We start from the raw sequence: 11,829 nt of genomic DNA on the forward strand, positions 1-11,829 counted from the left end.
CACTGCAGACAGCACACATTAGGCAAGGATAGGAGGGTTTGAGAAATGTCATCTTGACCTCTGGGTTCTGTTACTTCATTTGCTAGACTTGGGGAGAAGGCTGCTGGTATGAACTGCACAGGAAATGGTAAGTTATAGCTGAACTGTGTAGGGTTGAATCGGTCACTTACCAACTTCTCTAGCTCTAAAATGAAACCAGATTTCTTTTGGAATAAGAAATGAAGAACTTGTTGTTTGCACCAGGATTTTAGGCAAAGGGTTCAGTCATCTAGTTCTAGGGAAAAATCCAGGGCCAAAGGAAGCAACTAAGTACCTGCCAGCCATCCTAGCTACCTGGTTCAACCCCTAAGACTGACCTTAACTTGACTTAGCTGTTGGGTGACATAGCTGAGCACAGTTAGTACCTTAAAATAACCTTTTTATTGGTGTCTATCAATAGTTTCTTTGTCACTCCTTACTTTTTGGTCACACTACTGATATATGCACAAAAACTCTCTTCCTGCAGAAAGCTGCTAAGTCCTTTGCACCCATTAGCTTTCCCAGACACTGATTACAATCAAAGTATAATGTCCAACCTTGTCTCACTACATTGCATGTGCAAGCAGAAGGAAGAGTTTGGCTGGCTTTTTGGAGCCAACAAACTGATCTGTGCACATTTTGGCTGGGTGTTTGCAGCCAAGAAACTGATATATGCATATTTTTAACTTAACAGTGGCTTTTGAAACAAAATCACAGAATTGTTAGGGTTGGAAGGGGCCTCTGGAGCTAGTCTAGCTCCCTGTCACTCCCTTCCCCTGCCAAGGCAGAAGGACCAGGTGACACAGGAACGTGTCCAGTTGGGTTTGGAATGTCTCCAGAGGGACTCCATGCCCTTCTCGGGCAGCCTGTCCCAGTGCTCTGCCAGCCTCAAAATAAAGTTCTTTCCCTTGTTGAGCTGGAACTTCTGGTGTTTCGGTTTATGCCCACCGTCCTGTGACTGAGTACCACTGAGAAGAGTCTGGCACCATCCTCGCGGCACCCGCCTTCGAGGCATTAACGAGATCAGAAGCCGTGCGGTTCACATCAGGTAGGCAGAGCACCCGGACCGCCTCCTCCGCCGGAGCAAGCCCAACCAGCTGCCGCTCAGCGAACTCTGCCAAGGGCCCAGAACCGCCGTGTCCGGGGGCGCGGGCCGGGCGGGCCGGGCGGGGCCGGGGGCGGTGTCCCGGCTCCCTCCGCCCCTCGCCGGCCCCGAGCCTGGCCCTGCCCCACTGAGCCGCCCCGCCGGCGGTCCCGGGGCTGCTGCCATGGAGCTGCCGGCCGTCAGCCTCAAGGTAGGGGCTTCCCCTGCCCCCGGGGCTGGGCAGCGGGGCCGGGGGGGCGGCTGGGGCGGGTTGAGCCGCGGGCACTCGGATCGGCCCTCCCTGTGTCCTTCTCCTCTCGCATGTTCTCCAGCCGTATGCCTGCTCCAGATCCTGGCTGAGGCCCTGCTCGGAGCTGCGGAGCCCTCCTCAGGAAAAACTGAAGTTTCTACTTTTTTATCACATGCGCAAAAGCTGCGGAAGTTCTGAACGCCAGGAGTCCGAGTCGGGGGGAGGTTTAGGTTGGCTATCAGGAAAACGTTTTCCCCAGAGGGTGATCAGGCACTGAACAGGCTCCCCAGGGCAATGGTCACAGCATCAAGCCTGCCTGAGTTCAAGGAGCACAGGCTGGAATTCTTGGGGTGTCTTGTGCAGTGCCAGGAGTTGGTGATCCTGATGGGTCCCTTCCAACTCAGTGTATTCTATGATTCTTGGTTAAACCCACCAGGTGATGACTTCAACGTTTGCCCCTCCTTCAGGGATATTGCTAAAGTGGCCAAGGACTGTGCAGAGACAACAGCTGGCTATTAACTAGTGACCATGGAGGTTTCTAGCTCAGCTGACCAGAACTAAGCCAAGATAAACACTACATAAGATCCTGAGGAGACAAAGATTTGCTTGTCAGGCAAAGTATCTTAGAAAAATAAGTCCACTTACTTGGAGCTTATCATCTGATACATAACTGCAATTTCTTTTCTGCTGGGGAGGGCAGGCTCCACTTGTGGGCACTTTGGAAATTTCAGTGAATATCTGATAACCAGAGAAAGGAGATATAAGAGCCTTAACCAGTAATGTAACATTTTTCACTTTTGGAAGAAGCACTTCCTTGCTGACAAGCCAGTGGATGTTAAAATCACACTTTGTTTGCTTTTGATGTTGATGTTTGATTCTGATGTCTTCTGTGCTACCAGACACGTGACATTTTCCTCTATTTTTTTTTCTTTCACATTTTCAGAGCCCTGAGATTTCTAGGTATTTGTGTCCTTTCCCAGCTTCACTACTTTGTGATTTCATTTAATTCAGAATGGTTCAGGTGCTTTCTTTGATCAAAGTTTTGCCCAGAGACTGAAAGCATCACAGATCACATCCAGGCTTTTTTTTGCTGGTGATTTGTTAAGCTGTGAGCAGTGGCCTTGGACCAGGCTGCCTATGGGTTGGATGGGAGAATAGTATTATCTCAGCTACCATTATTAATTCAGCTTTGTACAGGACAGCTTTCATGTGGCTGTATTAAAGATTGCTGTTCATATAATGATGAATACCCCTCTTACTAGTTCACCAAGAAAAGCAACTTCCCTTGTTAGAGGCAAGTAAGCAAATGGATTTTTCAAGACCCAGCTTGTGGATTATATTACATTCTGGAAACTAGTTGATACTTTGCTCTGACAAGTTTGGACTACTGTGTGATTCCCAGGGCACTAGGAAGATTAAAAGATCTTGCCTTCTGCTTTGTTTTTTAACTTGGTTTGATGATTTTTTTTTCCATGATAAAACAACAGTGAAAACTAAGGACATCTTAATTAAAAAGTTTGCCAACACGAAATACATGTTCTGCTATGGGAAATGGAGATAGGAGAGCTGAAAAACACTGCTTTTTTCAATGAATGAGTCACAAAGACAAGAAAACTAAAATGTTGCCTTTCTTCTCTTTTTTCAGACAACCATTCCCCAATCTCTTGCTAGATAAGTGTGAGTTTGTCCTGGGCAAACTGTTCTCAGCATTAAGAAATTCCTGGTTGTCAAGTTTGTCACTTCTGCTCTGAGCTGCAAAGACAGGAATCAGGAGTTAATAGTTGTACCTACACTTCATTCTGTTCCTGAGTTAGGGCCTGATTCCCTGTAAAATACCACAAAAGGTGGGGAAGATTCTTACTCAGAAGGGGCCTGGAAATAACACACGCTGCTGCTATTCATTGGCATGATCTGCGTACTGGTTCTGTGAGATTATAAAGATGAACCTTGTGATAGAAGTAGTTCAAAGAAAGCTGCATGACTGAGCTGTGCTTGTGCCAGAATGTAGCAGTATCATAGCCTTGGGGTCTCTCTTTAAGCTGCTTGCAGAGCTATAAAATTAAGGTAGCAGGCTTTGCCTTGGAGTGGGTGGGGAACATGCTCATTGAACAGGATCTACTGGCTGGGTTTTTACAGCCATGCTCAGCAAAACATGGGGGAAGCAGCACAGCCATGACAGCTTGACAGCTATGATTATTGAAATAATCATGCAGAGCCTTGAAATACAACATTTGACTTTGATCAAGCCTGGACAATGCCCTACAATCCATGTGCCTGGAAACACATATTTTGTGCTTAGGCATTTTTAAATGCCAAGTCACAGAATCAAGGAATAATAAAGATGTCTGTATGCCATGTGATTAAACCTCCTACTCAAAGCAAGGCAAACTGGAAAGTTAGATCAAATAGCTCAACTCAAAAATCAGCTGAGTTTTAAAATAAGAACAGAGCCATGTCAGCCCCATTGGATAGCCTGTCCCACTGCTTAAGCACTCTCATTATTATCACTGTTATAATAATGAGGAGCATCCTCACAGGTGGCCACTCAGATTCATATTTTGGTATTGTGTGTTCTCAGGTGAATGTCATAGAGTAGGTGAGCTCACTCTGAAATAGAAATTTAGATATAACAAGAATATAATTTTAATTTGGAACAGTTTAATTTTTAACTTGGTCAAAATTCAATCTTGTGCTAAGCTCTGTGCTGAAGCGTGTTTAAAGGAGTTCCTATTCCAAAGAGTTTCCATCTAATGAGACCCTGGCAGACCTAGGCTCTTTTTATGCTTGGCAATTAGTTCCATCACATGCTGGGATTTGCAAAGGAGGTAGGAATTCTCCCTAGCTCTCCCCAGTTTCCAATGGGATGCTTTTAATTACATAGCCATCCTTTTTCCCCAGAAGAGATGAAGACAAAGGACCCACCTTTCTTATTTTCTGCTCTCACCACTAGTTCATCAATAACTTTGGAGTTATTTTCTCAAAAGAAGAAATGTATGTCTGTCTTAGCTACAGACTTAAGTCCTTGGATAGATGGAAACATTTTAAATTCTTCTGCTGTCTTATCAGAAGACTGCCTGCACATTAACTAATCTCACACAGTAACTTGTAGTTTTTCATTAACACCATATTTTCTGTGTTAAAGCATACCAACACCACCAGCCAATTCCATAGAGTGCTGAAGAACTGTCAGGTAAATTGGACTAATAACTAAAAAGGGAATATCTTGGTTTTATTTCAGCAGTCATTCATAGTATAAGCCCTAGTTTACCTGACTTTATGCTGATGACCAAATATACTTCATCATTTAGTAACTGCAGTATTGATCTGGACAGCTTTAAAAAAAACCCACCCTGCCTAATTATGTTAACTGGTGAGCCTTGAGGGGTCTTGCAGGTATGTAACATGCAATTAAATACTACCAAATTAAGAATTTTCCTGATGTTGTGATAGTCTCTTGAGTAAACACTATTTACATGTCTCCATTCTTATCCAGGAACATATTGTATTTTACTGATTAGCAGGCTTTCCAGTGTGTCTGTGGTACAATTTGGGAGAAGGGGAAGCATGAAGGGTAGTGAAGCATTTTGTTAGCTTTCATGAACAATTAAAAAATGAATTAGTAAAAATCTATCTAAATGGTGTTGGAAGTTACAGCAAAGTCTAGTGAGTGCTCAGCAGCTGTGATGGGGCACTGCAGTGAAGGAAGAGCAGGAAGTCATTTGCATTGTGGTGTCCCGGCAGAGCAGTGTGAGCCACAGCAGCTGGGCCACCCCTGTGCTTCCCTGATTATGCTTCACTTATGTCACAGTTTCACTTTCTTCTCCAGCAACTAGTTTTGTTTTAAGTTAGAGCATAGAGAGTTAAGTCAAGGAATTTAGCAGGCTGTCAGTAGATCTTAATTTCTTTTTTGTGTCTTAATACTCCTATCTGCATACAGCTTTCCTGTGTTCACTGAGTAACTTATTCTTCTGCTGTGTACCCATTTCCCAATTTTCTTTCTTTTCCTTTGGCGGGGGGGGGTGTGTGGGGTGTGCTTCAGAGGGGTTTTTGTAATGTGGGTTTGGTGTTTTTAATACCAAGGTCAGCAGAAATGCCAATTTGAAGCCTTTCTCACAGCTACGAAAAAATGAAAGTGCGCCCGTATCCCATGGATCCTCTGATACGTCCAGGCTTCAGCCTTTCTTTAGTGAGGCTGTTAATAGAGCCTGTCTTCCATATTCCTGCTTTCAGAAAAGTTTAGAGAGCAAATATGAGTGATCTCACTTTGCTGGAGTGACCAGCAGCTATAGATGTAGAAAAAGCCTGAAGTGATATATTGGTGTTCCCATTTGCTCTCTGAATAAACATGTAGGGTATGTTTCCTTGGTTACAAAACCAGCAAGTGGTGGTGAAGAGAATCCTTGTATCACTTGTTACATTATGATCCTTTCTTTGTGGATTTGTCCCATTAAGCACAAGGACCAGGCTCATTAAGGACACTTGCAAAGTACAGAATTCGTGACAGCTTTATCTTACTGCTACTCAGGGCACTGCTGGCAATTGGACCTAGTGGCTTCACTGGGAGTGAAAAGAGCTGTGTGCTCTGGCAGGATCAGGTTCAGAGTCCTGGAAGAAGCCTTCAGGTCTGTTAATACTGCTCTGAACAGACTGGAAGGAGGTAAAAGAAGGATTTGCTGAGGACTGAAGGGAATTTCTGGGAGCTGTAGGCATGGCTATCCATGGGCTTTTTGGTGATGGAATGTCAGATTTTTCATGTATAAACTCTGCTAGCACAGCATTAATCAGATTGCCTGGCTTTCTGTGCAAACTCTTCTGGAGTTCCAAAATTAATAACCCATTTTCGAAAAGGTCCCTGAATCAGATGTTGACAGAGATGACAAGAAGAGTGAATGACTACAGTGTAGCACCACAGGACATACTCAGCAACAGATGTGGAGAAAAATAGCTTTGTCTTCACTGTCCCAATTGCTTCACCATCTTTCTGCACTAGTTCATGGGTCCAAGCAACTCTTCCACCCATCCCTTGGGAACAAGATGGTGCCATTTCACATTGATCCTCCCAGAGTTCTCCCAACATGCTAACCTGTCTTCCTGTTTCTTTGTTTTTTTGTTTTTTTTTTCATAGGCTATCATTCTGGTACATTGGCTGCTCACAGTGTGGTGAGTGATTAGTGTCTGGCCTGGGGGAAAAGAGGGTATTCCTTCAAACTAGGAATGGGATGTTCCCTGGGAATAAGCACTCCCTGTTTGTGCCTGTGTGCAAAAAGATCCTAAATCTAAGAGTGAGGTGGTTGTATGGGAACAGGGATGAAACCAAACTGTTGCAGGCTTATTGTGAATGTGAGCTGGATTTTTTGTCTCATTTGGCAGGGGAAGCATGAATTACATGTTGCCACTCTCCTATGCCTGGGGAAATTTCAGTGTCCTTGCAGTGGGGATCTGGGCCATTGTGCAGCGAGATTCCCTTGATGCCATAACGATGGTGAGTGTAAGAGTACTGGTCTCCCCCAGGCTGCTCAGGAAGAGGGTGGAGGGCAGAGTCTTTGAGCTAGTGATGATTTTCACCTGTTCCCAATACAGAAGTTCCCTGTTTGGGTGGGTTTGGGTTTTTTTAAAGAAAGCATATAAATCTATGAACTCTGTAAACCATGGTGAGAAGCATTCACTGTCAATTATTTTTCTCAGAGATGAGACATATTTGATTCTTCCTTTTTTACCTGCTATTGTAACTTGCAATGCCAGATGAGGACTCAAAGTATTTAATATGCTTTAGTTGGAGGGGCTCTGTAAAACCCTTTTCTGAACATTGAATAGATTGGCAAACAAGAATAAACAATTCTAGAATATATTATGAGAAGATATCTGACAGGAAAATGTATGAAATACAAGATCATTCATCTAGGAGTATCTGTCTGCCTGGGGCTGTACCAAGAGTGCTGTGTGATACTGGGGTGAAGGATGATTGTGCAACACAGATTGACAGGAAACAGATATTGACTGTTACTGTCAGTGGTTAAACCCTTGTTCTGTTCATGTCCCATTCTCTGTCCTTGTTTCCAGTTCTTGACTGGCCTGCTGTTCACAGTCCTCACAGACATCATTCACATCTCCATCTTCTACCCTTCACACGACTTCCTCAGCGATGCGAAGCGTTTCAGTATAGGCATGGCCATCTTCAGTCTCCTCCTCAAACCCGTGTCCTGCTATTTGGTGTATCGAATGTATCAGGAGCGTGGAGGAGAGCTCACCTTTAACATAGGTAGGATGCTTTTTCTGCTTCCATGTCAGTGTGGGCCACCTCCTCAGGACTGCCTTGCACTTGGGACCCTTCAGCCTGAGCTCTGTGCAACTGGATACTGCCCTCCATTCCAGGCAAACAGGGTGTCTTGCTCATGTTTGTTATCCCATTTTGTCATTCTGGCGTGTCTTTGGCCTTAAATTTACATTCTTCCTCCCTTCCCTTGCAGAACTGAAGTTTTTGACAGCCATTTTGCCCACAATGATGTTGAGAGGCTTTTCCTCTCTTCTTCCTCCTCTCTTCCTGCTTCCTTCCCTCCTTCATCTTCCTTCCTTCCTCCTGCCTTTGTGTGTGTTTGTTGGAAACTTTTGGGTGTCCTTTCTTTGTCAACCCTTTTTTTTTCCTTCTGGGGGAAAGTAGAGGCAGTATTTCCTCTGGCTGGATTATGAACAAGGGGAAAATAAAGCTGGATTTCTAACTCCATGTGGGCCACACATGTCCTATTTACCTTGATTGCTTTGGACTTTGTTCCTCACATGGAAAATGGGACTAATGTTTACCTGATGGGAGTTAGCTTTGAGACATTTAATTTTTCTCCGGTTGTATTTGAAAATGATAATGTGGAAGATTTGCCAGAGAGGATGGACTGTGGCTAGATGTTCTGGCTCTTGGTCAGCTTTCCCAAGCATTCCTGGTACTAGTTCATGCCTGGGCAGCTGCCAGGGATTGATTGTTTGCCAGGGATTGTTGTTTGAATTCATGCTGGCAAAACCTGCAGCCTGTCACAGTTCTGTTTGTCATCCTAAGAAGGCTGTGCAGGACAAAAGATGGTGTACCTGCATTACAGTGTCTGGAAGCTGTCTCTTATTCTGCTTTGGTGGTAGCAAAGATCACACTTCTGTGAAAAGAGGAGGAGAAGCCATGGAAAGAAACCATGGCTTAGGGCACTGTGTGGTATTTGCACCTCTCTGCTTAGTGGAGTGTGGATGTCATCTCTGCCAGCTACTTGTGAAAATCCAGATGGATATGTCTTACCTGGGTCAGGAGGCATGTGAGTCACCTGCAGTGCCTTTTTTGTGTCAGTTTTTATTAACTGCTCACTGTGCTTGTCATTAGGATTCAACATGTGTATAGAAAGTATTGGTATAATTGAGGAGTTAATCTCTTTGCTTGGAATTTGGCACACTTCTTTTCAACCACACTGTCCCAAACTGAGAGTCTCCTCTCAGGCACAGGTGGGAATTAAGACACTTTGTAGTTTCATATCCTCTCCTGAACTGTCTTTCTTAGAAGATTTTCAATACTGTGTGTTGCTTTGTGATGAATGTGCTTGACAAAATTACTCTTATTTTCCTGCTATCTGGCATTTTCTTTTGAACCCAGCAGTGTTGAAATTTTCCTGGCCTTTTCTGTCTTGTTTTCCTTCTACACTAAGTCCCTCTTTGTTGCCTGGGAGCATCCTTGCTGCTTAGAACAAATCCCTCATAGTCTGGTGGCTATCTGTGATTCAGATTGCTTTCTCCCCATGGCAAATGCCTGGCCCATAGATAAAGAGCTGTCCATGGACATTCTCTGCCTCCTTCCTGCTCATCCCCTGGACAGTAACATGATTTTGCACAGACAAATTGTTCATAGTGCAGTTAGGAGCACTGTTGAACTCAAATTTGTGCCACACTTGAGGCATAGCTGCGTTTTTGGGAAGAGTGGTTCATGGATGTATCGTTCCTTTAAATCTATGCTGTCAGCTAGCCACAGTTCCTGCAGCTTCTGGCTCTCTCTGTTCATTTTTCCCTGAGTTCTCATATATTTTATCTTGCTGAAATACACTGTTACAGGAACCTGTTGTGCTGCTGTGGGGTATTGTGGGTCTTACTTTTTTAGCCACAGCCGTGTGGCTACTAAGAGAGTGATTCTCAAGGAAAGAACAGGCGTGTTGGATGAATGACTTTTCTTACCTCCTGCCTGTTTAGTGAGGATCACAGACCACAGGTGCTGGGAGCTGGTAAAATGTGTGCTCCTGAGCTGCTGTACAGTTTCTTCTAGAACATTCAATTCTTGTGCTTTTGCCTTTGTCCCAAGCTTGTTCTCTTCCATCTCCACTCAGGTGTCACCGGTGCAGGCCGGGACCAGAGCACCTACGAGCCCATTGATCAGCCAGACGCGCCTCCACAGTGGCCTTCCTCAAGCAAGGCAGCCCAGCCGCCGTACTGAGGCACCCTGCAGCCCAGGACAGACACTGCCCTTGCCCAGCCAAGCCTTGCACTCTTCCCACTGAGCAGCACCTGCTACTGGGAAAACAGGAGATCTGATATTTCTTTTGCCTACCTAAAGGTTAGGCAGATGGGTTCTGCAGTAAGTCCAGGAGATCTTGGAGGTGTCATGTTAAGCACTGTGTAATCCCAGTACTCTCCTTTCTTCCCTCCCCCTAAATCCCTCCTCTGTACGTGTGACTGGAAGCACCGTCTGCAGTCATCCAGTCTTCAATTGTGCTTCCTCTTCTTTATAAGAGAACCACTTAAAGTACTCCTGGACAAGCAATCTTTAAAAGGCTTATGGACTGCCCTAAAACAATACAGTGTAGCCTGATTTTATGCAGATATGTTTCCAGGAAACATCTAGGAGTTCCCAAGAGCTGGTTTTGATGGCATTATTTAACTTCTTGTGCTCCCAGTATCTGGTATTGGGTTTTGTTAACTGATGCTTTTACGCAAGTTGAATGTCCTCCAGGATACTTAAAATGACTGTTGAATGTAGTGCCTTTGTGCCTTGAAATATCCTTTTGCCTTCAGCTGCTTGTCGTAACAGAACTTGAAATGTTACATTTTTCTAAGAAAACTATAAAATGAACACAGTTTTTCTGTGTTAGAAAAAGTTACACTGGTCCCTTATGTCTCATTTGAAAATGTAGTTTTTCCTGAGGGCTTGGGACTGTAGCCAGGCAGTCTGGGAGGGTCATTATGGGGAAAGGTCTACAGGGCTCTGATGGCTTTTAGCCTAAGCTTTACTCTCAGAAGTAGAAGATTCTGCATATAATTGTGTGGGTGGGAAGATGGGCTAGTAAAATGGGGATTGAGGAAAGATGGATTTATTTACACTGTAGATGTGAGTTCCATTGGGTGTGACAGACTATAGACTCTATTGTTATGCAGGAAAAATCTGTCTTGCTGTGGCTTTCAGGTAAGATTCTAAAAAAAGAAAACCAAAAAACAAAACCCCAGAAGCAAGCAAACAACCAAATTTCAACAGGATTCATTTACAGAATAAAATGAGTATGTTAGCTTTGGCAGAATTCTAGTGCTAAGAAGATAGAAAATCAGAAGATTTTTCTGAAGCAAGTTCATTGTTAAAGTTTATATCTGTTATTTTACAACTGCATTTCTCTTGACAAGACATTCTGCTGTGTTGATTCTTCAGTGACCAAGACCCCTGCTGACTTTGCTTTAACCTCCAGAAGCATGCCATTTGTATTTTTAAAACCAAGCAGTTTTCTCCCAACTTTGATCACTTCAGACATAAGCAGATGCTTCCTCTACTCTGCTGCACAAGCACTACATTGGTGTACCTGAACCAAGCACATGGTAAATGCCATAGAAGTCTTGTACATTCTTTTTACAGGCTTTATGTATAATAGGGCACAAGAATAGGAATTAGTCTGTTCTTGTGATTAGATGGCAAAGAAGGAAGGAGTAGGCAGAAATTGCTGGGGCTTGTGGAGTTACAGAGCCTTTATGTGAATGGGTTTTTTTCAGCTCTTTAGAACTGTACAGTGACAGCACAGAGCCCTGAATAAGACACTTAAATGCTCAGGGTTTTTTTTTACCTAGACTCATGGGCCACAGACTGAAAATCACTGCTTTTAATGCTGTGGGGTTTGGGTGTTGGCATGGTCAGTTATATCTAGGGAGGCCTTCCCATACATTGGAAATACCCATCTAGCTGACCTGCCATGCGTTTTCTGTGGAAAATTTGGTACATTTGGGAGCTCCGAGAAGCAGAGCAAGGCACGAGTAACGCTGATCTTACAGTGCCTCAAGGATAACTATTTTGGGCAGTAAATCAGAGGAGATGATAAAACCAGACCCCTCTCCTGGCTGAGGAGGAAGAGAGTGTTTGTACCTGGTTCAGGAGGGCGTGAGGGGATTCACGGAGCTGCTGTGCCAGAGCACGGCCTTGCTGGCTTCACGGTGGGCCTCTCATGGGGTCTCGGTGAGATCTCCTCAGCCAGACAGGTGCGATGCT

General features: G+C 44.3%; 2 protein-coding genes across 4 annotated transcripts in view; one reads left to right on the forward strand and one right to left on the reverse strand.

Moving 5' to 3' along the window:
- MAD2L2 (mitotic arrest deficient 2 like 2) overlaps positions 1 to 11,796 on the reverse strand; it is a 38,695-nt gene extending 26,899 nt beyond the window's left edge. Inside the window, exons 1-2 of one of the 2 annotated variants that reach the window (XM_053997582.1) lie at positions 11,707 to 11,788; positions 1,998 to 2,090 (exon numbers count right to left, since the gene is read on the reverse strand). The gene's annotated coding sequence lies outside the window, so the exon portion shown is untranslated. Of the gene's footprint in view, positions 1 to 1,997; positions 2,091 to 11,706 lie in introns of both variants that reach the window. The other variant, XM_053997584.1, reaches the window with a different exon arrangement.
- Positions 1,188 to 10,465, forward strand: AGTRAP (angiotensin II receptor associated protein). Of its 2 annotated transcripts, XM_053997585.1 has the most exons (5): positions 1,188 to 1,313; positions 6,478 to 6,512; positions 6,723 to 6,834; positions 7,413 to 7,611; positions 9,695 to 10,465. In XM_053997585.1, exons 1-5 carry the CDS (start codon positions 1,287 to 1,289, stop codon positions 9,799 to 9,801), a joined length of 480 nt encoding a protein of 159 aa, XP_053853560.1. In that variant the 5' UTR covers positions 1,188 to 1,286; the 3' UTR covers positions 9,802 to 10,465. The 2 variants fall into 2 exon arrangements, with proteins under 2 accessions (XP_053853560.1, XP_053853561.1); XM_053997586.1 differs by lacking the exon at positions 6,478 to 6,512 and having other exon boundaries at positions 1,195 to 1,313.
- Positions 11,797 to 11,829: the final 33 nt, after the last annotated feature.

This window comes from Vidua macroura, chromosome 23 (assembly GCF_024509145.1).
Source record: "Vidua macroura isolate BioBank_ID:100142 chromosome 23, ASM2450914v1, whole genome shotgun sequence".
In the NCBI taxonomy this organism is placed as follows: domain Eukaryota; kingdom Metazoa; phylum Chordata; class Aves; order Passeriformes; family Viduidae; genus Vidua; species Vidua macroura.